General features: G+C 27.0%; 1 protein-coding gene across 5 annotated transcripts in view; it reads right to left on the bottom strand.

Annotated features, from left to right (window-relative positions):
- The window catches only part of LOC105848477 (uncharacterized), a 190,151-nt gene extending 169,025 nt beyond the window's left edge, over positions 1-21,126 (bottom strand). For 3 of the 5 annotated variants that reach the window (XM_065804191.1, XM_065804196.1, XM_065804198.1), the window contains exons 1-3: positions 20,973-21,099; positions 16,569-16,629; positions 7,277-7,771 (exon numbers count right to left, since the gene is read on the bottom strand). In XM_065804191.1, coding sequence (XP_065660263.1) covers positions 7,277-7,771; positions 16,569-16,629; positions 20,973-20,975 — 559 coding nt within the window. In that variant the 5' untranslated portion in view covers positions 20,976-21,099. Of the gene's footprint in view, positions 1-7,276; positions 7,772-16,568; positions 16,630-20,972 lie in introns of all 5 variants that reach the window. The other 2 variants (XM_065804192.1, XM_065804194.1) reach the window with 2 other exon arrangements.
- Between the last annotated feature and the right edge of the window lie 6,695 nt (positions 21,127-27,821).

Below are 27,821 nucleotides of genomic sequence, written 5' to 3'. Positions count from 1 at the left end.
CCAACGTCGTCAAAATAACGTTGGCCTATGTTTAGGCCAACGTTATTTTGACGACAATATTTCTGTTATTATTCCAACGTCTGAACAACGATAGAATAGACATTGTCTTAATGTCATTTCAGTCAAAATATAACGCTTGCCTAACGTCTTTTTAACGTCTTTTTTCTTATATTTAATGTTGCTCTAACGTCATTCCGACGTCATTTAGCTCAAATGTAACGTTGTTACAACGTCATTTTTACATCGTTGCAATAACATAAGCAAAATGGCATTTTTCCGGTGTTTCATTTATAACATCATACCAACGTCTTTCTAACGATACGGAAGACGTTGTGAGAACGTTGTTTCAACGTAGTTTTTCTTATTGGGCTTCGATTTCATAACAAAGTTCATCTAATTTTTCACAAGCAATAAAAAATTGTCGCATTGAAAATCGTTTATATCAATTTTGAAACCATTGAAGTTGGTACAAAAAACAAGGTTTTATCAAAAGTTTTGTTGCTGATTTTTACGTTAGATTGAGAGGAGTTTCAGTATAAACAGTAATATGTTTAGTGAACACATAAAAAAAAGTCACTCGTCTTTTGTGAACTATCAAAGATTTCATTATATCTAACAAATTAAATGTTCATCAAGTAGAAATCATTAATAAAATAGTAAAGGCTATTTGTTACGCCTCATTGAAATATTAAAATTATCTAAAAGAAAATAGCGAGCTGCAAACAAAAGGAATTGAAAATAATGTGTTTATGTTGTTGAATCAAGAAATATTTGACTCGATGAGCAGAAAAAACTTTTGAGTAAAATAAAAAGAACTTTTGAGTAAAATAGAAAGAATGAAAGTTTTATTATTTCTGTTCTAGTTGTCTAAAATATTTTAAATGTTTTTTATTTTTTTAAATGTTGCTTTTGAGCTTTTATTCAAAATATTTCGACATTCTCTTCGTTTAGAATTAATTTTTATATATACTTCGACAACCAATTTTCCAATTTTCCAAACTGTTTTTATATAGTATTGTACAGTGTTTTATTTATTTTTATTATCTAATAAACTATATAAAATTTAAATGCAATAGCAACTCTATATAAAACAAAATTATAAAAATTATATCAAAAAACGTTTTTGTTTTTTAAAATGGTATTGTACAAAGTGTTTGAATATTTATTTTATTATTTATTGTTCTAACAAATTATTAGTTTTCCAAATAATGCAGAAATATAAAAATTCTTTGCAATATGGAAAGCGATCTGATTTCTTCCTCATGATTTTTCCGATTCAAGTATATTATGGTTGTACAATGGAATGATTGATGTTAGTAATTGTCCAAATGGCGAAGCATTTATTTCACAAGGTTTAAATGTTTGTAATTTTTTTTAACACTTTTTAATTTGTAAAATAGGTGGCAGAAGTATTGTGTAATTTTATTGTGATTATTATAACAGGACTGTTTCTTATGAATGTGTACATTCTACGTAAATTGACTTTAACCCAATCTATGTTGACTGATCTTTAATAATAACAACAAAAATTTGAGGCACTTGTTTGAAGTAATCCTATTGATTAAAACGTGTTCAATATCAAGTTCCCTATATTTCCTTCTCTGCTGCAATATTCTGAAGTTGCTAAGCATCCAAAGACTATAGAAAGCTTTTTTATTAATTTCTGATTATGTTAGTATAGTTATGATATGTTTGATTGCCAAGAGAAACACCTCTAGGCAAAAGAGATAATACAAATAAGAAAATACATTTATGTTGTTATCTAATCATTTTCCTTGTCATGGTTTTAGTTTGAAGGAGGGTTGATTGTCCATGACCCTATTTCTCGCGTCTTAAATAAATTTCTGATACATAAACTGCAACAAAACGTCAAACAAAAAAACAAAAATGGAAGTCATGGTAAGCATAAGTTTTTAGATAACCTCGAAAATCTGCACAAAACCAGGCTTGTGGAGCCGAGCCGGAGCCGGAGCCGTGGAGCCGCTGTTTTTTGGTGGAGCCGGAGCCGGAAAAATCTAGCGGTTAACGGCTCTCTTGTATTTTTAATGGAAAATGTTGTTTTTAATAGTAGACAAATATTATTCACTCATTGTTGAACGAACTTGTTGAATAAATCGTTTTAAATTATTATAATATCGATTGCTAACATTGCTTTATTGACACTTATATAATTATTTTCTGCTTTTAGAATAGGTTTTTATTAGCTTTATTTAGTATCCGAGTTGGTTACGAGCAAGTTTATTAGTTGTTATTTGTAATTATATACTCTTCGTTATGTACGCACGTTTTATAAGTAATTTAAAAAAACAGCAACCAATTAAAAAAGTTGAAACTCGTAAAAAAAAAAACTGGCGCGAAACCTTTACACTGTTATTATTAAAATACATGTGAACATAAATTTATATGTTGCAATTTAAGTGAAGAATTAATAAATTAAAAGTTTTAATCAGAATATGTTCCACGATATTTTGTTTAAATAATCCTTATTTCTGGTGAGTTGAGGTAACTTATTTTAAAACCTAATAAAGCAACATTAATTAAAAACTTTTTATTTAGAAGGTTCAATTAGTTTAATAACAGATTTATCTTGTTGTTGGTCTGAATAAATCCTAATTAGGATTATATTTTTCAAGTTTAATTTTTCCGTTTTAGCATTTTGTTTAAAAAGTTGTTGATGTACATTTAACCTGACTGATGTGACTAAAAACACCGCGGTTGTAAGCGAAGATATATTCGAGTATGAATTGAAATGCTTTTCCTTCAGTGAAAAGGAAAAAGCATATATTTTCCAGATTATTGTTGAGGAGAATCAAACTAAAAATTTGTGGCACGCAAGTTAAAATTTGCGGCGCGCAAGTTAAAATGCTATTGGATGGAAAACGAGTAAAAAAACCAACTTCAAATATGAAACGTCTCATTAAGAAGAGCCACGGAATACTTCATCATAAAATTGTTCAGGAGCAAGAAAAGAAAAAAGCCGCGCAAAAAAGGAATATAAATGTATCCGAAGTTACTTTGTCAAGAAATGGAGATTCTCTATCTTTTGGTAGACAAAAAAAACAAAAGACACTTGACAATTTTTTTAACAAAGTTACTATAACAATATCGAAAGAAGATTTCAAAAAAACTTTAAATATGTTAGTACTTCAAAATGGAGCTTCGTTTAACATTCTTAGCGGAGATGGAATAGAAATTTTGACCCGAGATTTGGCAAAAAAATTTGGCACAAAGATCAGTCGTGAAAATATGCGTCAGGAAATTCAGACTTTAGCTCAAAAAAAGCGTTCTGATTTGAGAAGCGATTTAAATGGAAAACTAATTTTCCAAAGTTTGATGGAGCATCAAGACTTCGACGAAGCTTACTTGGAGTCAATACTCAATTTTTCTCTAGCGGCATAATATTAATCAAAACATTAGCAGTCATCGACATACATGCCAGACACAAAGCTGAAGATATTCAAAATGCACTTGAAAACGTACTTGATAAGTTTGGCATCCGAAAAGAACAAATCCTTGGAATTTGTACTGACAATGGGTCTAACATGATTAAAATGGTGAATGATTTTGGCAAGAAGATTGAGATAAACAAGATTATAGAAACACTACCTAGTGAAGATCATGATGAAGGCGGAGATGATATTACAGAAGAACAGGTTATTGAAGATGCAAGTAGTGAAACTGGGGGCTCTAAATTCTGTGAACAGCAGCATGATGGTTACTTTGACGAAATCTCCAAAAATATGAACACTATTTATCTTCAACGTTGTGGTGAAAAAATACAAAACCTTTTAAAGTAATTTTATAAATTTTTTATACAAACTAATAAATATGTTTATTTGTTATATTTCAAAAATAAAATATGTTCTATAATATAGGTGGCAGTTATAGACAATGTAACTAGATGGTCGAGTACATTTAAAATGCTTAAGCGTCTTTTAGAATTACGTGATGTTGTTGAAGAGCTGGAAGAAAAATATCCAAAAGGGAGTTTTGCAGTGCAGCCATATCAGTGGAAACAAATAAAGGAATTACAAAGTACTCTTGAAAAACCTGCTATATTTTAAAAATAAAATATGTTCTATAATATAGGTGGCAGTTATAGACAATGTAACTAGATGGTCGAGTACATTTAAACTGCTTAAGCGTCTTTTAGAATTACGTGATGTTGTTGAAGAGCTGGAAGAAAAATATCCAAAAAGGAGTTTTGCAGTGCAGCCATATCAGTGGAAACAAATAAAGGAATTACAAAGTACTCTTGAAAAACCTGCTATTGCTTCTCAAATCTTTCAGTCTGAGGATCTCACGCCAAGACTCTTTGTCTATGTTTGGGAACTGTTAAAAGATGCTCATGAATCCTTGTTGTTAAGTGTCTGGGGGTTTCTCCAATATAACTGAAATTAAATTATTTGTTGATAAAAAGATAAATCCATCTGTTATAAATAGTATTGATAAACCTAGTATAAGATATTATAAACTTCCATTTATGGGATTATACTCAAATTTTATTGAATCTATAGTTAATAAAATCATTAAAAAATATTGTAAAGATGTCATAATTAATTTAATTTTCACTACCAAAAAATTACAGAATAGCTTATGTATAAAAGATCCACTTCCTAAGCTACTCAAATCCAATGTTGTCTACAAATTTTCTTGTGCTGGATGTAATGCCAGTTATATTGAAGAAACCTCCAGACACTAAACAACAAGGATTCACGAGCATCTTACAAGTGACAAACAATCTAATGTTTACAAGAACTTCATTTCATCTGTTAATTGTAAAAATCTAAGTAACTACAACTGTTTTAGACAGGTGTAGTTACTTAGATTTTTACAATTTTATATGTTAACTACGAAACATGTCAAGATTAAAAAATACCGTGTTTTTCTTAAAAATATGTTCATATATATATATATATATATATATATATATATATATATATATATATATATATATTATCATTGTATTTCAAACCCAAAATTAAATTTCAAACAAGTCAAATGTATTCGTTATTTGTCCTAAGAAATACCAAATCATCAATAAGATCCGATGTCATGTGGCTTCTTTGGTCTGGCGTCAGAAATTTGAGTGCTGAAAACACCCGCTCAACACTAACTTGCGTCATTGGAAGCGCTGTGACAATTTTTCACGATGATTGTATCATCGAAGGGAAAAACTCTATTCCTTCCTTTTCTTTTTGTTTCAAAAGGTCGTGCGCTAGTTTAGGTAGACTTCGAAGTGCGCCTTTAAATTCTCGCTCCTCGATCCCAATGTTCTGAATAGATCCAGATTGCTGACTCTTTTTTATCTTGCCTGCTCCATTCTCTTAAAAATTTTCTTTCATTTTCTCATCCGAACTCTCGGTAGAAAAAGTTTCACAACCTTCCTCCAATCTATGAAAACCAAACTTTTGCTTATTAATCTTTTTTTGAACCAACCAGAGAGTGTCCTCAGCAACTACCTAAAATTTTTAAAAAGATAACAAAATAAATTTGCTTTAAAAAACTCCAAAATAATAAATATATTTTCAATTTCTAATCGAAGTAATCAAAAGTAAAATCTTTTAATCAAAGTTTAAAAAACGTTCTCACAAAACAAACGATGAGAAAAAATACCTGTTGTTCTTCGTTTAGAAGACATTGATAGTGTAAGTCTGCAAATACCGTTGCACAGAAAAAAGGATTACTCATTAGGATTGCTTCCCTAGTTTCCATAGATTGTTTTATGGCTTTAGCAAAAACAGGTTTCTTAAAATCACCCTCCATTAACTGTTCTTTTAACAGTTAATGGAGGGGTATATATATATATATATATATATATATATATATATATATATATATATATATATATATATAATATATATATATATATATATATATATATATATATATATATATATATATATATATATATATATATATATATATATATATATATATATATATATATATATATATATATATATATATATATATATATATATATATATATGCTAAAATATAAAATCGATTTTTTTGGTTATTCCAATAAAAGTTAAATATAACGTTGTGCAAAGGTAAATAATAACGTTGAATCAATTTAAAATACAAAATACGTTTTAAAATACGTTTCGTCAACGTAAAATACAACGTTGTGCAAACCTATAACACAACGTTGAATCAACATTAAAGTACTACGCAATGCCGACTTAAAATACAATGTTGGGCAAAATTTGAATTTTTGGTTGTTGGCGATGTCGCATTTGTAACAAAAATAATATAAAAACAACACGATGGCGGTCGATGTTGGGCCAACGTAACACGCAATATTGTTTTATCAACGTATGTGTGCTAGCTGAAAGTGAGTTTAATTCAGATCTACTGTGAACATTTTTATATAAATAGGAGTCTGTCTGACTGTGAGTAAACAATTTGATTCATAGTGTTTGATTTAAGATAATAGCAAAAAGGTTGATTTTAAAGCAAAAACAATCAATAACATAAATCTATTGATGTACTTAAAACTAACTATAAAACTTAAAATACTTCTAAAGACGTTAACAACTAATTTGCTATATTTGTTGCAGGTGATCTACGGTGCTAGAACTAGTCTGAGCAATGAAAGCCCGCTATGAAATATGCAGCGTTTCTATTAAAAAAATATATATATATATAGAAGGATAAGTAATAAAAACAAAGAAAACTTAACAGATGTTCAGAATAAACAGATTAATTATAAAAAAACTTATACACAAATCACAGACAACAATAATTTTACCGTTAAAGTTTACCTTAAAACAAGCAGAAAGCATAAACAACATATATAAAAAGTAACCATAAGTCTTCATTAAATACAAAAGTTTAACTTATTTCAGTATTTAAAATCAACAATCATAAAATGATAGGAGATCCGTGGGTACGTCCGTTGGACGCTTTTACACTTAGTCTGTATAATTTAATGGTATAATTAAATAATTTTTAGTTTGATAACTTACAAGGATTTATGAATCCTATATATGTATATATATATATATATATATATATATATATATATATATATATATATATATATATATATATATATATATATATATATATATATATATATATATATATATATATATATATGTATATATATATATATATATATATATATATATATATATATATATATATATATATATATATGATATATATATATATATATATATATATATATATATATATATATATATATATATATATATATATATATATATATATATATATATGTATATAATTTATACAAATTTTTTACCTATTTTGCCAGTGAACACATACAAATTTCTAATATAGCCATCTTGAGCTTTACTCCAAGGATTAGAAGCATACAATTTAACATTAGATAGTTGAACAGTATGACTATTTACTGAAGAGTAAAGTCTTGTTTTGTTTAAACTAATGCTATATACAAAACTCGAACTGACAAACATTTGCGATATTTCTACTAAACTCCATTGATTTAATGGAAGAGACTTTGCATAAAAATTTTTTATTGACCCATTAATTGAAGTAGAAAAACTAAATGATCCTTGTTGTGTTGTTGCTGGACAAAAATATACAGCTGGATTTCTATCTCCATAATTAGTATAATCTCCATCAGCCGTCAAGTGGATTACATTTCCATATTCTGCTTGATAAATTGACATTGGTTTTATTTCAAATGAAACTACGTACTCTTGATAAAAATTTGTAAATGTATGAAGTAGATTAGAACTTTGTAATAAGATCAATCCAGTGAAATTAAATTGTTCTAAAATTTATGAATGTCAAATATAAATTTTTGTAATATAAAAATGATTTTAAAAATTTTAAATCATTTTTTATATTACTTTGAATTTAACTTCTTAATAAACAGAATGTACTATAATATCTAATATTTAACTAAAATATTTTAGAATAACATATTATATATTTTATTGTCTGTATACTTAACTTAATTTAACTTACTTACTTCCTTTTATTGCATAATGGCTCTGTAGTTATATTTTAAATAAGTCAAATCTAGTCGAGAAGTAGCTTTTTCGACTATTGTGACCTCCTATAAAGTCTTGGGAAGTTTAGTTCATAAAATAAAAAATTATCTAGAATCATTCAAAAGACTGCTCACTGTTGCAAAAAAAAAAAGCGCTTGTTGTCATAACCCCAGAAAATTCTTTAGTAAGACTACTATCAGTTGTCACCTGGTTACAAATCAAAAAACTGGTTAAACCGTTGTTGACAGATGATCCATTTTTAAATTTGTATGAAAGCGCACAAAAAATCAGTAATGTATATGCAAATAAAATGAAAAATAAACTGTCGCAAAACTTTAATTTCCATCACTTTTACATTCAATTTATGCGTGATTGTTGCAAGAGAGCGTTAAATAAATTTCTGATATAGAATAGAAATAAAAAATATTTCGAATTTCAAATTTTGTACAAAACCGTACTAAATAAGCAAACGATAAACGTATAAAAAAAGTTAGCCTCAAGATTTTTTTAGTTTTCTTCACAACATAAGTAATCATTAAACCATAAAAAATTAACAATCAACCATAAAATCAATAATCTTCAATTCTGACATGTTTAAGTGTAGTTTTTAAATTATATTACTTTTACCTCTTTTAATGAACTATACAATCTAGAAAAATGGTTTTAAAGTTCTTAAACAATTTTTTTTGCTGTTGAATTCTGTGACGCATCTATCCAGCCTGTCTTGTACTTTCACCAGTGCGAACTGTAAAGATAATAGAGCACTTTAGTAGTTTTTTTTTGAATAAAGTCCCAAAGACCTAATTTGGCGTTGGATGAAATGTTGAATGCGGTAGATGATAGCTTAAACTTTTGGAGCGATAGTGTTATTCTGAAGTTGTTAGTAGGAGGATCATGAAATGCTCAGTTTTATTAGCAAAGGAATCTTTATAAAACGTCATTAAAATTTCTTAGTGTGTTAATAAAGGCAAGAGCTGGAGAAAAGGAATGCTGCTGGGCTAATCTCTTTTAGAACATCCACATTCTTCAAAATGTTCCTGTACTCATTTCAAGCCAGTTGTTCACCAAAAATAGCTGCTGCTGAATTGAGATAAAACTAACCGTCCAAGAGAATGTGTCCAAATTTTTGGATAGATATTCTAAAAGATGATTTACAACCCCAATCAACAAAGAGAGCCCCATTAGCGGAAGCGCATAAAGTACAAAATATTCATCAGAAACGCTGATGGTAGCTGAATGGAGTGAATTTTTATACTCAATATACCCAATATTTATACTCAAGATACCTAATAACTTAAAATTAAAAAAAAGAAGAAAAATTGCCGAAACATTTTTTTTTGTAATTGCATCATCTATGGTGTTAAATAAACAAAATTCATTCTGCCCTAATTTAACCTAAATCTAAAATAATTCCTTTATCCTGATTTAAAAATTTATTTTATGTTTGTATATACAAAGTGATCATGAAAACAAATTAAAATCTTTTAACCATGTAACTAATTTTTGCTCTGTTTCCAAAGGTATAAAGTCAACCAATCATGTTTTCCAAAGGTATAAAGTCAATTAATCATGTTTTCTTATTTTGCAAAAGGAAAACGTCATAAGTGTTTTATAAAGATGATATTTAAAGATCTACTAAGATTTTTATTATAATTCTTTATTACCAAGGTTCTTAATTAGTTTTATCTTACTTATTTCTATTTCTTGCACATCAATCATCAAACTTTCTTTTTATTGATATTTAAAGCCTTACTTTTATGATATTTCTATTTATTAAGAGCAATGTAGACATTTAACTGCTGGCAGATATATTTCCCAATTATTGGATCTAGTTAGCGAAGTATTTATTCATTTAAGTTAAATCATTTTTGTTTTTCTTGTCTTAATAAACTGCAATCTAGATTTATTATTAAAACTTTTCACTGTTAGTCTTATTAAAATAACTTAATTTATGTTAACAAAATAAATTAATTTCAACTTTAAAAACAGTTTTGGTTGTCAAAAATGGTTTTAAAGTTAAAATCTAGTAAAATCAACTTAATTAATGTTGCGAAAAATCAATTGAAAATATTTAACTTAACAAGATTAAGAAGTCAACTTATTTTTTTTAATATTGTGTGAAAAAACCATTGATTTAATGAGCAGCTTTTTCTTGTATTCTTGTTGTAAGATGGTTAACTTAAATGTAAATCAGGTAAACAGAGACATTGTTTAAAAGATAAAAGATGTATCATATGTAATTACCGGTTTTTGCATTTGATCTGGTAGTTTTTTGCACGAATCTAGTGGTTATTTTCATTTAATTTGGCAGTTTTTTGCATTTAATCTGGCGGTTTTTTGCATTCAATCTGGCGATTTTAAAGTTTATGTGAATTTTATAATGCATGTTATGAATTGCTTTAATGATTACTAATAAAAAATATTCCACATTTCTAATCAAAAATAAATTTAGATGTGTAACAAATAGTATAATCCAATTGCATTGAGTAGTATATATATATATATATATATATATATATATATATATATATATATATATATATATATATATATATATATATATATATATATATAGATTAATGCATTGAGTAAGAAAAGATTCGCAGTGTCTCACGAAGTTTGAAAGATCATGTGATCATGTTCAGTAATGTGCTCACAACCGTCCCTCATTCGGTCTAATAAATAATTATTTACGATTGGAGCTATTTGTCCTCTTGTAGCACTCTTAATTTATGAGAACGTCTCTTCACAAGGATTTAGAAAAGATGAGTATCGGGGTAAAAAACGAATTTCATAGAGATAACTATCATAAAAATCTGATAATGAATGATGAAAGTTGACGTTGTCAATCACCAAAATAAACTCTTCTTCCTCCCCCAAAATACTTTTAAGTGTATTTAAAAATCCTTTAAAGGGATTTTGAAATATTATTTAATTTTTGAATATTGTTTAATTTTAAAATATCTGCTGTCACCCATAAGCCGATTATTGTTTTACTGGGGACTATATTTAAACAACTTAACGCTAATATCATGGTTATGTTACGGCCTCTTGATGACAATACATGTTGATTTGGGGTCGTTCCTCGGAGAATGTACCCGTGGTTTCTTATCATATGAAGATTGAACGGACTTTTATCAATATAAATGATATTTCTGTAACGTTGTTGCAATTTCAAGTGTTAATAACATGAAAAATATGTTTTTCTTCTTTTAACTCTGCAATATTGCGTCTTTCACTAATGGGTCTTTTTATATGTAATAATTTTATATGTATTTTATATGTATAATTCAATTTTTTAAACTACCGCCATAATATGGACAGAGCCGTGCCAAAAAGGCCTTCCATGAAGAGGAGGGAGGGGTGTTGTATGTTTTTTTTGCCAACTAGAGACACCAAAAATAAAATAAAAAAGGTCTTCAAGATTTGCAATTTGCCAACTTTAGTTCAAAACTTGCTCAATGTACTAATTCAAATGCTTATATGGCAGCTTTGGAGGGTGAGACACCCCTACATCCCCCGTTCGGGATGGTCCTGAATGTTTAGAAATTTACATCAATTCCCAATTCTACCATTATCTCCTGTAAATGATAGTTTCTGTTATCTCCAATAACTCATTCATGTAACTTATTTCTTATTTCCTCAAAAAATCTGACTGTCGAAAACCACCTCTAATACCAGAATTGATATTATCTGTTGATATATATTGATGGACCAGGTGTTGTATTGAAGTCTCACTTTTATGCATGAGTTCCGATATTTCTTTTACACTTTTCCTTTCGTTAGTTACAAGGTTAATGACCACATTTCTTACTTCAACATTAATTTCTGAGTATTGTCATCGTGCGTTATTCATTTTTAAAAAGACAAAAAGGGCTTAAATTGTATATAAGGAAGTTAAATTAAATAAAGTAATAAGAGCAAAACCATTTTTCATGATAAAGAAACCGCAAAAAACTTGCAAAAAACCGCAAAAAACTTGATTGAATGCAAAAAACCGTCAGATTAAATGCAAGAAACCGCCAGATTAAATGAAAAATACCCACAAGATTCGTGCAAAAAACCACCAGATTAAATGCAAAAACCGGTAGATTTATAGACTTAAAAATTATAGATTTATAGTGTTTAAAAACTTAAATTAAAAGTATTGATGTTTACTATAGCAAGTCATATTTAATTGCTTTTAATTTAGCTAAATCTCCTAGAAATTAAACCAACATTTTGAAGCAAACAAATATAAAATGGAATAAAGAATTCAAAAATGGTTGTCAAACCATTTATAAAATCTAATTTCTGAACTAGAGAGGGTTACATAAGAAAAACGTAGGGATCACCGCTAAATAATCCGCTTCTGTTTGTGCAAGTTTCAAATCAACCGTAAATTTTAACTGAATTATTCGGTAAAAGTTCGGCTATCGGTAAAGCTGTAGAGACTTACTTGTTGAACCTTTATCATCAAGTGAAAAAATTGAAAAGAATGAAGTAAGAAGGTAGCAATCTAATGCCATTGACGCCCGCAGAAAATGTTTTAATGCTATTTGCTGAGTTGAGTAAGATACTAAAAGTCCTTGTTAACTTAATCTCTCTGAATTTACCTGCAAAGAAACTGAAAAGATACCATTAAAAAAATGAATCATTTTGCTCAAATTGTTGTCAAATAGTTGGTCCTGTTATTCATCATACTACAACTCCTTCAACCATACTAATAAAATTTACAAAATATATAAAAATAAAATATATAAAATGGTTACATTGTTATACATGGTTTGATCTAGCTGCTGCAACTTCTACTTGATGCTTAACCTTGAGGTTGCTTGATGTTAGAACACCTAAATTAAGTTCAATAATAGTTATTCCAACTTCTATTATATTGTTGTGTCAAGCATGTAGTAAAGACGCACTGAATTATTTGAGTGACCCGCATCATGAATTTACATTTGTTGAGGTTGAAAAACGCAAGCCATTTTTTAGACCATTCAATTGCCTGTATCTAGTTGTAGTTTTATTGCATCATCTTCTGTTTTGATGACCCCTATGATCTGACTGTCATTGGCATAGATCTGTCATTGGCAAACTCAAGAAATGGTCTGACATAAATGGTATACCAGACTTTGCACAAAGAAAGGGTCTCTGCTTTCAAAGGCTTCTTTTAGAAAGGCTTACGCCCAATTGGTTATAGCCGCTGCCGCTTCTAATTAACATTTCACTTTCAAATTATGAGAAACAAATATTCAGTTCGCGTTCACTTTTGGTGCTTTTGAGTATTTTTCTGCTTCCTAATTGATCAAGCATTGTGTAGTTTTGAGAGGATTTGTTAATTGGGTGTCGAATATGCATCAACTTAAGTTTTTTTACGTTCAACTCCATGAGCCATTTTTTAGACCAACGTACTACTTCGTCTATGTAATTTTGTAATGTTATAGTGTTTGCCACGCTCTTCATTACGCCTAAAATCTTACTGTCGTCAGCATATCTCTTAATTTGATGTGTTATATTGTCCGGTAGATCGTTTGTATAAAGTATAATTAATAGAGGTTTAAGCACTGTACCTTGTGGAACACCACTTGTAATTTTCTTTTAATTTGATTTATAATTACCGATTGTTACTTTCTGCTGTCGGTTCGTTAGCCAGTTCGTTATCCTCATGAGTAGAGTTCTACATATGCCGTATGCTTTAAGCTTATGTAGGAGTTGTTTGTGGCATACTTTTTCGAACGCGACATAGAGTACATCTACGGCATAGCCTAGGAAAACTGTGCTTGTTAATATGTCTCTTGTTTCTAATAGTTTAGTGCCACAACCTCGCTTCGGAAGAAAATCGTACTAATCTTTGATAATTAAGCTATTTTTGATGCAATATTCCATTAGGATATCGTGAATAAAATTTTGATTCAACCATGTTTTCTTGGACACCTGCTTGTTTTATTGATAATTCATTCATTATGCATTCGATATCCGTTCAATTTTTGAATTTTGGTGTTTGTTCGTTCATATCTGTAATAAATCTGTTATAAAATTTGAGCAGCTGTGGCGCAGTGGTAGCGCACTTGCCTCAGGAACAAAGTATTCGTGGTTCAAACCTCACTACTTGGCAAGTTTTGTAATATCGGTTAGCAAGGAGGCGTGAACTTCCAATTAAATGCTCATCCGCAGTGCTCTGTGATAAGACCGTATAGACTTTTTAGGGCACCTAGATAAAATAAAGAAAAAAATAAAAATATTTGTTGTAATTTTACCTTCATAATTTTCTAGAGATCTTGTTGACTTTTTTGTCATTTGCTTATGTCTTCATGTTCAGTTAGAGTTTAGGGTCTGATTTAAATTTTTTGGCAATTTCTTTTTCATATTCTTTGGTTGCTTTTTGGACTACATTGATTACGTTTTTACATGCAATTCAATGTTTTTTTTATTGCTTTGCGAGAATTATAACCCGCTTTAAGATAATTGCTCTAGAGTATTCTTTTCAATAAATGATTTTGTAGTAGATAGAAAGTGCTAATCAATTGCCTCGTTGTACTTTTTGATAAAGACCGAGTTGTTATCATTCACCGAAAAGGTTTTGAATATGTTCTTCGAGTCGTATGCTTGTATTCGTGATAAAATAGTTTTATAGCCTGCTCTACTCCATATGTATTTTTTATTTTTCAAGCTTTTTTATTTAAATAGTTCACTGTGAATGATCCGGTTATAAAACAGTGAGATCGGCCGGCAGGTATATGGCCTAACGAGTCACCCTTTTCTAGTTCCTTAATACTGTCTTGGCCATCCGTTATAATTAAGTCAAGTACTCTTTTGATCCTCGTTTTTAGAATTGCGATATGTTGGGAAGGTCACCACTTGAGTGAAATGACTTTCAGTTAAACATTTCTGAAATTTAAGATAGTTTGTCGTTCCTCCTCTCGTGGGCTATGGTAGCTCTTTTCCCACCAATGTCAAGTTCATCGTAGGTTGTATGACTAAAATTAAAACTTCCATAGACTAACATTACTGAACAGCCTAAAGATATTGAATTATCTTTGGCTGCTTTTACTGAGTTGGTTATTTGTTCTAGAAAAATATCGTTGTTGTAGGTAAATACATCCTGCAAGGATAGATTCATATTTTAGAATTATGATGCGGTATACATGTTTATTACTAACTGAGTTAAGTTGCTGAATAAATGATACCATAACTGGAAAATCATATTTTGTATATATTACCACCCCACCTTCTTGTCCATCTCTATCATTTTTGTGAACTTGATAGCCTGCTAGTTTGGTGTCAGATGTTTTATTGAACCACGGCTCAGCAAAAAATAGTAAATTTTTTTTTATTTTGATTTATCTTCAGCTCTAGCTGTTAGCTTGTCTCTCTTGGCACCGTTAAGAGAGCATAGATTTTTCTCTCGGCACTGTTAAGAGAGCATAGATTTTTCTCTTGGCACTGTTAAGAGAGCATAGATTTTTCTCTTGGCACCTTTAAGAGAGCATAGATTTTTTGCACAAAAGTTTAGCTTTTGTTTATTGCATATGTTTGACTTTGAATGTGTTAAAATTGACTGATGTTTAGAATGTTCATGTTTCAAAAGCGTGGATTCGGGTGGCGCTTGGGTATTTGAGTTGTTTTAGATGGCTGTTTTTTTTTTAGAATTTTATGCGTTTTTAAATTGCGAGCACTGTTCTTTTGAGATCTAGATACATTTCTTCAATTTATTAGATTTAACGGTATCAATACATCTAACAGTTCCAGTTCGTCGATGATCCACCGAATCTAATAACTTTTCTGTATAAATAAATGAGGATCTGTTGATCCCCATTTATCCTCTTCTTTTCAGCAGCTAATTTATTAAATGTATCTTGTTCTGCTTGAGTTCAATCCTCATGAGTGTAAGCTCATCAATACGCGTCTTATCCATGAAAGTTGCCTTTTATTAATGGATTTCGTTGAGCATTGACTGAATTGAGAACTACCTAAATTACTTCTATTTGTTTTTATTTGATAAGTTCATTTTTTATTATTTGGTTATCTTTAACTAAATCAGAAACAACTTCAAGAAGGTATATCAAAATGATCTTATCGGATGAAGAAATTAAAATAAAGTAAACTTTTGACAATCTATTGTTTGATGCAATGATAAGTAACACAGGCTGGTTAAATGGAGCAGTGTCAATTAATATGAGATGGATAGGCTGGCCATAATTTGACCAGTTATTTGTAGCGCTGAGGGTTTCAATTTGACTAAATCCGCCACTAGTTGTATGTTATGTTTTTAAAAAAAAATTTGGAAAAATTGGGGTCCAGGCCCTCAGCCCTGCCCCCGGTTCTGTGATCACTATTTAAAAAAAGAAATCTTTTAAAATTTTAAAAGACAGGCAGAATTTGTACACTTTTCCCAATGTACTTATAAAAAGGCACCAGAAATCAAGTAACAACCCTCAAAAATCAGATATATTTACATAATATATATATATATATATATATATATATATATATATATATATATATATATATATATATATATATATATATATATATATATATATATATATATATATTATACATACAAACACACAGGCATCATGCAATAAGTAATACCTGACGAGTTTTGAGATATTACATAGTTAACATAACAGATCATCAAAATCAATCCATTTATCTAAGGAAAAATATTACTGTATTTATATGTGTGTATATATATGTATTTGTATATATATGTGTGTGTGTGTGTATATATGTGTGTGTATATACATGTGTGTGTATATATATGTATATATATATATATATATATATATACATATATATATATATATATATATATATATATATATATATATATATATATATATATATATATGTATATATATATGTATATATATATATACATATATATATATATATATATATATATATATATATATATATATATATATATATATACATATATATATATATATATATATATATATATATATATATATATATATATATATATATACTTAGGTCGCTAGAGAAGTTCATAGAACTTCATCGATAAAGATACAATGAGACAGGAAATAATTAAATATTTATATATTATTTTTAACTGTGTTTATTTATGAACACTTTGAATATTTAAATATTTGAATATTTGAAATATTTTGAATGTTTATTAAAAAAGTTATTTAAATCTTAATATATAGGTTAAGAAGAAAAAATTTAGAAAGATAAAAAAAATTGAAAATCAAGCATATATTAAAACCTGTGCTCCACTTGGAGTTTCAGCACAAGCCATAACCGATGAATTGGTTTTAGTTCATGGTGACCAAGCTCTAAAATGTGGTACAGTTGCCAAGTGGGCTGCTTATTTAAAAATGGTAGAAAGAGCCTCGAAGATGATCCTCGCTCAGGACACCCTCAAACCACTTATACAGCTGAGAATATTGAATGTGTGCGAGCCATTATTGAAGAAAATCCGCATGCAACACATGATAAAATTGAAGCCCTAACGTCGATTAATCGTTTTACAATCAGCAAAATCATTCACGACGCACTTAAAAAAAAAGTTTAACATCAAGTTGGATACCCCACGAGGTAACCAGTCAAAATCGCAAGAATAGAGTTGAGGCATATAGCCCTTTACAGAAACGGCCCATGGAGACTATGTAATAATATTACAGGGGATGAGTCGTGGTTTTATTTGAGACAAGTTGGACACAAATTGGCTAACACTAGTTGGGTTGGTGAAGGTGAAAGTCCAATAACTATAGTAAGATGCGACAGGTTTCAGCCGAAAAACATGTTCTACATCTTCTTCAAAACAACAGGTGTTGTTCATTTGGGTTATGTTGAAAAGGGAGACACCATTACTAGCGAATATAATAAAAATTGATTGAAACCTCTTACATGCGAAATAAATAAGCAAAGACCTAAAACAGGCACTCAAAATTTCAAACTTCTCCATGATAACGCTCAACCCCATGTGACTCAGACCGTTACAAACCGTCTAAACCAAGCTGGAATTATAATAATTCGCCTCCCACCATACTCACCAGACTTAGCTCAATCCGATTATTGGCTATTCGACTTGATAAAAAAAAATCTTGATGACGATACTGACGTTGAAAGTCAAAAAACTCGCATAACGAAGCTACTTCAAAGTATATCCAAAGAAGAGTATAAAAAAACGTTTGGCAAATCGCTTGAAAGGATGCAACTTTGTATAGATAATGAAGGGTTTTTTACTTTACTCATTATTTTGAACATTTAATAAAATAAAATTAAAAAAAAGTCTTTTTTTTTTTTTTATAGAGGAGTTCTACGAAATTTCCTATCGACCTAAGTATATATATATATATATATATATATATATATATATATATATATATATATATATATATATATATATATATATATATATATATATATATATATATATATATATATAAATATATATATATATATAAATATATATATATATATAAATATATATATATATATATATATATATATATATATATATATATATATATATATATATATATATATATATATATGTAAACATATATATATATATATATATATATATATATATATATATATATATGTTTTTATTATATATATATATTTGCTTATATATATATATATATATATATATATATATATATATATATATATATATATATATATATATATATTATATATATATATATGTATACATGTATATATATGTATGTTTGTGTGTTTACATATATATATAGGGTAAAGGAAGGTATGTTCGTGATATATGTAATTTCGTGATATTTCGCTCGGCATTTGTAGCGAACATACCTATTAGTCAAAAACATCGAAATTGCGTCAAATGGTACCCCGGGGTACTACTGTCGATTCACAAATAGTCGTTGGGTGCGTGTGATACGTCAATTGTTTACTATCAGTTTGTACATTCTTTAGCATTATTTAACGTGCGTTCAGCACATTTGTTTGGAGTACTTGTCCAACATTTTTATTTCCAGACTTGTGTTTTAAGGTAAGTAAATTATTTTTATTAAATATTAAACTAGAAAAGATGCTTGATTTAATGGTAAAACTTTTGTTTTTTTATTAACTTCCTATAACTTATGATTCCTTATCGCAGTTACACATTTTCTTAACGTTTTCACCTCAAATAAATTTACATTTTTAATCATGTTTCTTTTATTAAATATAATGACATTAAAAATTGTTTTAAGCACGATATAACTATATAGTTAAATGATAATAATATCTTTCTCTATACAAATCTGCAAATATTTTTGCAACCACTAGATGTAGGAATATACAAGCCACTTAAGTCAAACTGGGCCACTAGCTTAAATGACTTTATGAGGGAAAATCCTGGAGAAAAACCAAATCGGACAACTTTTCATACAATATTGAATCCAGCATTTATTAAAAGCTTTTCTAAAAAAAATATAGAAAATGCATTTAAAAAAAGTGGCATTAAAAAAATGGGTGCAGTGTTCCTATTGTTTAGTACCTTATCATGAGAGTTGTCAAACATATGAGGACATTGGTGAAGTATTTATGTGTGATACATGTTGTCAACAAGAATGTGATTTAGAAAAATAAGTTAATCAGATATAAGTATGGTTAATATTATAGTTATTATATTAAGAGTTTTTTGTAGGTCTGTTATTTTATTTTCTAAGCTACCTATGTTAAAAGTATATTTTTTTTATATATAAATATAAAGTAATGAAAGTATTATTATAATTTTGTTAACTTATAAGCCTGACTATATTTATATTTTATGAACTTAAAGTCTGATTGAATAGTTATGAATTCAAAACAAGTGTTGATATTTTTTGTTATATTATACCAGATGTTATACTTAATTAATAAAGAAAAATTTAAATATTATTGTGTATTCACGAAATTACCTAACCACTATCACGAAATTAAATATCATATCACAAAATTACCTAACTTTTCTCAATGACTTTTGAGCTTTTATAAAAACTTATCAAAGGACTTAAAATCCTAAAACTGCATAGATTCTAGTAACTTAACTCTATGTACATCAAACAATTAAAGTAATTAAGTAAAATTACTGAAATTGACTTTGTAATTACACATCTAGTTAATTTATCACGAACATACCTTCCTTTACCCTACATATATTTATATATATGTATATATATATATGTATATATATATAAATATATATATATATATATATATATATATATATATATATATATATATATATATATATATATATATATATACATATAAATATATATATATATATATATATATATATATATATATATATATATATATATATATATATATATATATATATATATATATATATATATATATATATATATATATACATTTATATTTATATATATATGTAAATTATGTTAGTGTATTTTACAAATAGAGTGCTCAATGTTCTTAAAGAACAGAGCAATAATAAATTAGTTAAAAACACTTATCTAACTTTTTTCTTCATCTCCTCTTTCTTCTAATTTATATATATATACACATTTACATTTATATATATATATATATATATATATATATATATATATATATATATATATATATATATATATATATATATATATATATATATATATATATATATGTATATGTATATATATAAATATATATATATATATATATGTATATATGTATATATATAAATATATATATATATATATGTATATGTATATATATATATATATTTATATATAAATATATATATATACATGTATATACATATGTATGTTTATATATAGATATGCATATTCACACACACACACACACACACACACACACACACACACACACACACACACACACACACACACACACACACACACACACACACACACACACAAACACACAAACACACAAACACTCAAGCACAGACACATATTATAAAGTTATTATAGTAAAAAAACACACACACATTATACAGTTTATTATATTTAATACAATATACTGTACAATTAAAAATAGGTAAATTACCATTTTTTATTTAATGCTTAAAAAAAAATTTAACAATCAATTTAAATCTGCCTTCAACTGCTTTTTATTTCTTTTATCTCAACTTTCTTTTATAAACTTAGGGTGGACTGCAAGAAGCGAACTTGAGTCAAGTTCGACTTGAACTTTACATTGTAACCAATAGCGGCAGAGTATGGGTTTTTCCCTAAAAAATACTCTGCCGCTATTGGTTACAATGTAAAGTTCAAGTCGAACTTGACTCAAGTTTGCTTCTTGCATTCCACTCTTAATGTACTTCAAATGGTTTCTATGGACTTAATAAAAATTTAAATTTTGCATTTGTTATGCTAATATTTTTAGTATCACTTTCAATCTAAAGTTTATAAATAATTTGAAAAACTCATTGAATGAATTCAGCATTAAAGTATTTGCAAATGTTTGCTTCAATTTGTATTTTTGACTCGACGTCATATATTTTTTTATTTAATTAAAAAAAAGATTTAACTCATTATTGATAATTGGTCAATAGTCCGGACTTCAAAAAAGATCTCTGAATATCTTTTAAATTCCGGTGTTTAACGGTTATTCCTTAATTTTCTAAAACTAACCTGAAACTTTCAAAAAGTTTAGAAACTAAAAATTTTTCTTGCAAAAATATCGCAAAATAAAGAACACCATCCATTAACAATAACCCTTATCGTAAATTTTTTTAAGCGTAAAAATAAACTAAAGCAAATCTAAAAAAAAAATTTTTCCTGTAAACTTAAGCATTAAAAACACAAAATTTTTAAGAAAATTATTAAAAGATTATTAATCATTAAAAAAACGAAAACTTTTAAGTTATTTTTTTCCCAAAATTATCCGAATTGTTCAATTTCTTCCGAATTAATCTTATATTTATGTCTCACATAAATTTCAAAGTAAGTATAGTTCAGAAAAAAAATATAATTAGGAAGCACAACATATAAAAAACCGTAAAATATGCATTGAGAAACAAAGCATTTAATTTAGAAATTGAAATATGTAATTGCTAATCCATAAATTGTAATTGCAAATGCACAATATAAACTTATTGGTAATTATATAAGGTCTTCTTGGAAATGAATTTAAATAAGTTAAAATATCATTTATTTCACACTCCTTGAAGTGTGGAAAAAGCTCTTTCAAATTGTGCAATTACAAAAGTATAAAATATTACAGATTGAGTTTTAGGGGTTCAAATGCATAGGAAAGAGTGGAGAGAATGGGAATGAGAAAATGAGGGAGAAAAAGGACATTGAAAAATATTTTTAAAATAATTTTAATATTTTTTTTATAAAATGTATGTACTGCACCTTACAAATTTTAATAAATAACAAATATTATTTAAATAAAGCATCATTTCGCTGATTTTATCCCCAAGATTGACAGTAGGTTATAATAAAGTACATATATTTTTGATTTTAGAGGAAACATGTCATTGAGGTAAGGTGGGACACGTATTGGGTGAAGTAAGACAAGCTTAATTAGAGACTTTTCTAAGTAAAGAAATGACGAAAATTTGTATAAATTCGTTAAAATAAAACTTATACCAAAATAAAACATTTATGTTTTAAAAAATTATAATTTTACATAAATTTTTTATTAATGTAATTTAAAAGAAATTTTTGACTAACGCTCCGTTAAGCTTAACGGAGAGATGAGAATACGCCCCCTGAACTTACGCCAAAAAAAACAACCGAGTTGATTTTTTTTTAATGAACCGAGTTTTCGCAATTTTATAAAACAAACTTTTATAATATTGAATTCATATAATTTCTACAAGTTTAAATAAGGAATTATTACTAATTAATATTTTTTACCGCTTAATTAAATGAAAATAATATTTTTATAAAACTCTGCTATAAAAATACTTATAAGGATATAGTTGCTTTTTTGTTAATATAAACAGTGTTTTGTTAATATTTATAAAGACAAAATTGTTTTTTGTTAGTATAATAACTCAATTAGCCAAATTCATTAGACGCGGTCCGCACACTTATGTTTACGATGTAGAGAAAAAATTAAAATGGTAGCTTTTCAGTTTGATAAAATATCAACAAGTGTTCCACATCTTAATACTTATACTTTTTCTGGCTAAATTTTTTGCCAGACATTATTATTTCAGTTAAATAATAAGAAAAAGGATGCAAAAAAAACTGACTAGCTAAAATAAAACTTGAATCAATCATAAAAACAAAGTGAAATGAAAAAACAAAAATAAAATTCAGAGAGAAAATTATTGTTATAAAAATTATAAAAGGAACCCTTTATATATACAAATTCAAATATAAAATTTTCAAAATGTTAAAATTGCTTTTATCTCTAAAAAATTACAATGGCAAAAAACTTTAAGTTTTTTATAAGTTTTCTTAATGATTTTAACATAACAAAACCAGATTGTCAAATTTGACTTTAAACGTAACAAAATTAGATTGCAAAACTTAATTTCAAGATAATTTCAGTTTTTCATTTTCTTTTAATCATATATTGAATTTACTGTTTCTTCAACAATCACTAATAAAGTATTAATTTGTTTAATTTAAAAATGTTTGATGTATTGCATCTGTACACTCAATCTGTAGCTGGCATTGAACATAAAATTGAAGAAAATTTTCTGCTTGTTTTTCATGGCCCAACACAATTAATACAAACTTGAGTTTTCTAGTCTAATAAACTTCTTGATAGATCTAATTTATTAGGGCTACAACCACATTTATTGTTGATTAGGCTAATAAAGTACAGGTATTTTTCAACTTTTGCTTTAGAAAGTTTTCAAATAATTTACTTTTTTGAATATTTTCTAAATGGCTTAGGCCTGGTGTAAAAAACATTCTAAAAAACATTCCAATATAACATAACTTTAAAAGTTTTCCAAAAAAACCAAGTAAATTAGATAATTAAGCAGCTGTAACTTTATGTTTTCTGTAATTATGCTACTTTTTTGTATTTTGTTCTATGCTTATGTAATGAATACCATATCATTTTGGAGCCATGCGGTTACTAAGGTCAATATTTACAATACCAGTATTAAAAAGTTATCTATTAATAAGAAAAATGCTATGCCTTTTAAACCATCATATGTTTTTTGTACATCAGTATTTTCAGTCTTATTTCGAATAATATTAGCGACAATTTTGGTATGATTTTTAAAAGTGTTAGAAGAAGTTTCTTCAAGTATTATTATAATTTGAATCTTCCTTGAGTTTATTAATATAGAAGTCGATATTTTCAATTTTAGTGTTATCTATGTGAAGTATAATTGGATCAAATAATGAGGCATTAAAACAAATATAATCTGATAAAACAAAGGCAGTTCTTTGTGAACATTTATAACATGTTGACAGACAAATGATTCGCTTTAAAATTTTAATTTAATTTGTACAAAAAAACACGTTACAACTAAACAGCCATTCCTTAAAAAAGTTATTTCAATTTTTAAACAATGATACATCAGTTTAAAAATAGTTTATTTCTGGATATGCTGATATAGCAATTGTCATCTTTTTTATTTGGGAATCAGTTAATTTTAAAAAATGATTACACTTTGTAACTGTTCTGTGCAAGAAAGAGCCTAAATCTTTTCTTTTATAGTTTTCATTGTATTTATTATTTTATCATTATTGTGTTTTAAAAAATACAAAAGTGAAAGTAAGTAAACACAAAAGTAAAAGTAAACCTAGTACACAACCTACTAGAACTAACAGGACAACTTCAATGTTCTATTTTAGGAATAAATTAATCAAAAAGTAAAACAACTGATCTCAAATAGCCAATATATAATTTTATACTCATAGATTTAATGCATGTAACATTTAACCAGGTAACTATTTTATTTTGCAACTTTGTAACATTTTTTGTTTTTTCAGGAAGACGCAGTTCCCTTCCTTTTTATGGTCACAATATCTGTAAACGATATCTTCACTAATTTTCTTATCGTAAAATATCTTGTTTGATGACCATTCAGCTGTTATTTTCGGTACTTTAAGAGATACTTCATTAAAAATACATGTTTGCTATTTAATAACAATATTCAATAGCCTATTAGGCTTCCTTTTTTTCTTTTAGCTTTAAAAAACGTTAATACATTTGCATTTTCTTTTGCAATTCCTCGAAAGTATTTTTTTAATCATTTAGGTTTTTAATCATGATGAATTAAGAACTAATAATAGCAGCGACAGTATTGTTTAGTTGATTTTTTTAAATAACAAAGTAACCATCTTTACTTTTTTCTTACATGGAATTAATTTCGAGAACAGGCCTCTGAAATGAATTTGGCTAATACTTATATATGCAACCAAATTCATAACTGTACCATAACAATATAGCATCTTTTAAAAAAAATATAACAATAATTTTATACTATAAATGATGTATTATATACTATAATACCTTATTTTATATAATATTACTATTATTTTATAAAATAGCTTGTTATGTTATAATAATAATAAATAACATCCTATTATATGTAAATTAAATACATTATTTTAACTTGATTATAAATACACCTTAATGGTTGTCATTAAGATGTTATATCAAAATTTAATGATAATATCACACCATAATGCATATAATTTAAACATATTAAGATCCTATTTTATGCTGTTATATTACTATTATAACGAATAAATTGATAATGTTATACAAAAACATAACAATATAATTATGATATTATATTATACGATGTTGTATTACTATAGTTTATAATAGTTTAACATCTAAATTATTAAGATATTTTTAAGTTAGTAAGATATTAAATTATTATGATGCATTTATATTTGTGTTAATATTAACACAAATATAAATGCGTCATGATTTAACATCTTATTAACTTAATAATATCCTAATAACTAAGATGTTAAAGCTAGCAATAAGCATAGATATTATAATGTCTATGTTTATTGCTAACTTTATTATAATATATACAATTTATAACTAAATTGTATATATTATAAAAAGATTCTATATCGATCTGACATTATATAGCTATATATGAATCATAATAATATAACACCATTTCTAATATTTAGTGATATTAAAGTTACGCCAAAGTTAAGGCAGCTCATAGCTAACGTATAGAATGGTGGAATTGAAGTAATACCAGAAAAAAATCATATAAAGTTAGGCTTTTGCAGATAGGTTAGTTAGCATGTCAGCAATGACTAAAAAAAAGCCCCGTGTTTTTGAGACCAGGAAATTTCATTTTTAGGCCTATTTATCAATCAAAAATTTGGGGAAAATGACCAAATTTAATATATTGCCAAAATTATAAGTTGTATATATCATTTGAAAGATAATTTAATGCTGAGTAAAAGGTTTGCTTAAGCAAACTATATAAAAAGTATGGTTCGTGAGTTATGGCTGCCTAAAGTGAAAGTTATGGCGTAATTAATTTAAAAAAATATTCTTTCTTTGAAATCGTAAGCATGATATACCGTTAGAAATAGAATTTAATGCTGAGTAAAATATTATCTTAACTCACAACTTAAAAATATTGGTGCTGTGGCTAAGTGGAGTGGTGCTATGGGGCTAGGCTCAATACATTTAGGGACTCGGAACTTTTTTTGTGGACCTTTTTTTCGACATTTTTTTTCGAGATTGGTTCAACTTTGCGATAATAAGTTTTTTATTACTAATAATGTTGTTTATTGGATTTTCCACTAAATAACACACACACACAAAAACATTTCAGTTATTATGATAATGTTTGAATATTTAAAAAATCTCATTAAAAATATTTTTAAAGTTTTCTTCTTCATCACTGTCGTCAATATTGACATGTACCTCCTCAGTGTCCAACGCTATCTAAATTAAAATAAGATATTAATACAATTTTTGCTTACAGATCATTGATTTCTCTATAGAAATTAATCAATTGGTAATTATAATTTTAATTTATTAAAGTTGTCTTACTGCCTTATTGTTGCATTCCATCGCATTGCAATCCCCCACATGCTGCCATACACTTCATACAGTTTTTTCTACAAATGCTTTGGCATTTTTTGGCATTGGTTTTTTGAAATAGATCTACAGTTGCATCGAATGATCTTGAGCAAATTTTGTGGAACTATTTCTTTTTTATTTGGAATTGGTTCAAGCTGTCCATTGATGGATTTCCATCCCCATTTAGTAGGTTTTAGGTTTGATCATTTGTCTAGCATTTTCCATTCAATTATTTGCAGATGAACTCTCTAAACATGGAAATGAGAAGCCCGTTTAGTCGGTAATAGCTTTTTAAGGACAACAATACCTTCGCAAAGTGCTTTAAGATATTTTGAATATCTAATGTTTGAAAAAAGATTTGTTTAAATATAAAGAAAATCCTATAAAACAAATATCTTATGATGCTAGGAGCAGTTTGACTATTAAAAAAAGTTTGATTAGGTTCAGCTAATCTTTATAAACTTGTGCATGTTTAAAAAAGAATAAACCTTAATTTTGCAAATGAAGTCTCTTGATGTTCATTATATAATTCTTTGAAAGCATTGACCGAAGATTCTGCAATTTCTTTGTCTATTGCCCAGTAGTCCATAAATGTTTCGGATATCTCCATAATACTTTCTGACTTTTTGACGGAGTTAAAAAACATTGCTTTTCCTTTGCAAATATATATATATATATATATATATATATATATATATATATATATATATATATATATATATATATATATATATGTATATATATATATATATATATATATATATATATATATATATATATATATATATATATATATATATATATATATATTTATATATATATATATATATATATATATATATTTACTTATTATTTTTTTTTTATTTATTTTCCTCTTTTTCTTAAAATTTACAATAAGAAAGATCG

The sequence above is a fragment of the Hydra vulgaris genome, chromosome 08 (assembly GCF_038396675.1).
Source record: "Hydra vulgaris chromosome 08, alternate assembly HydraT2T_AEP".
In the NCBI taxonomy this organism is placed as follows: Eukaryota; Metazoa; Cnidaria; class Hydrozoa; order Anthoathecata; family Hydridae; genus Hydra; species Hydra vulgaris.
Note: the sequence above shows the minus strand (reverse complement) of the source record. Positions and strands in the feature narration are given on the sequence as shown.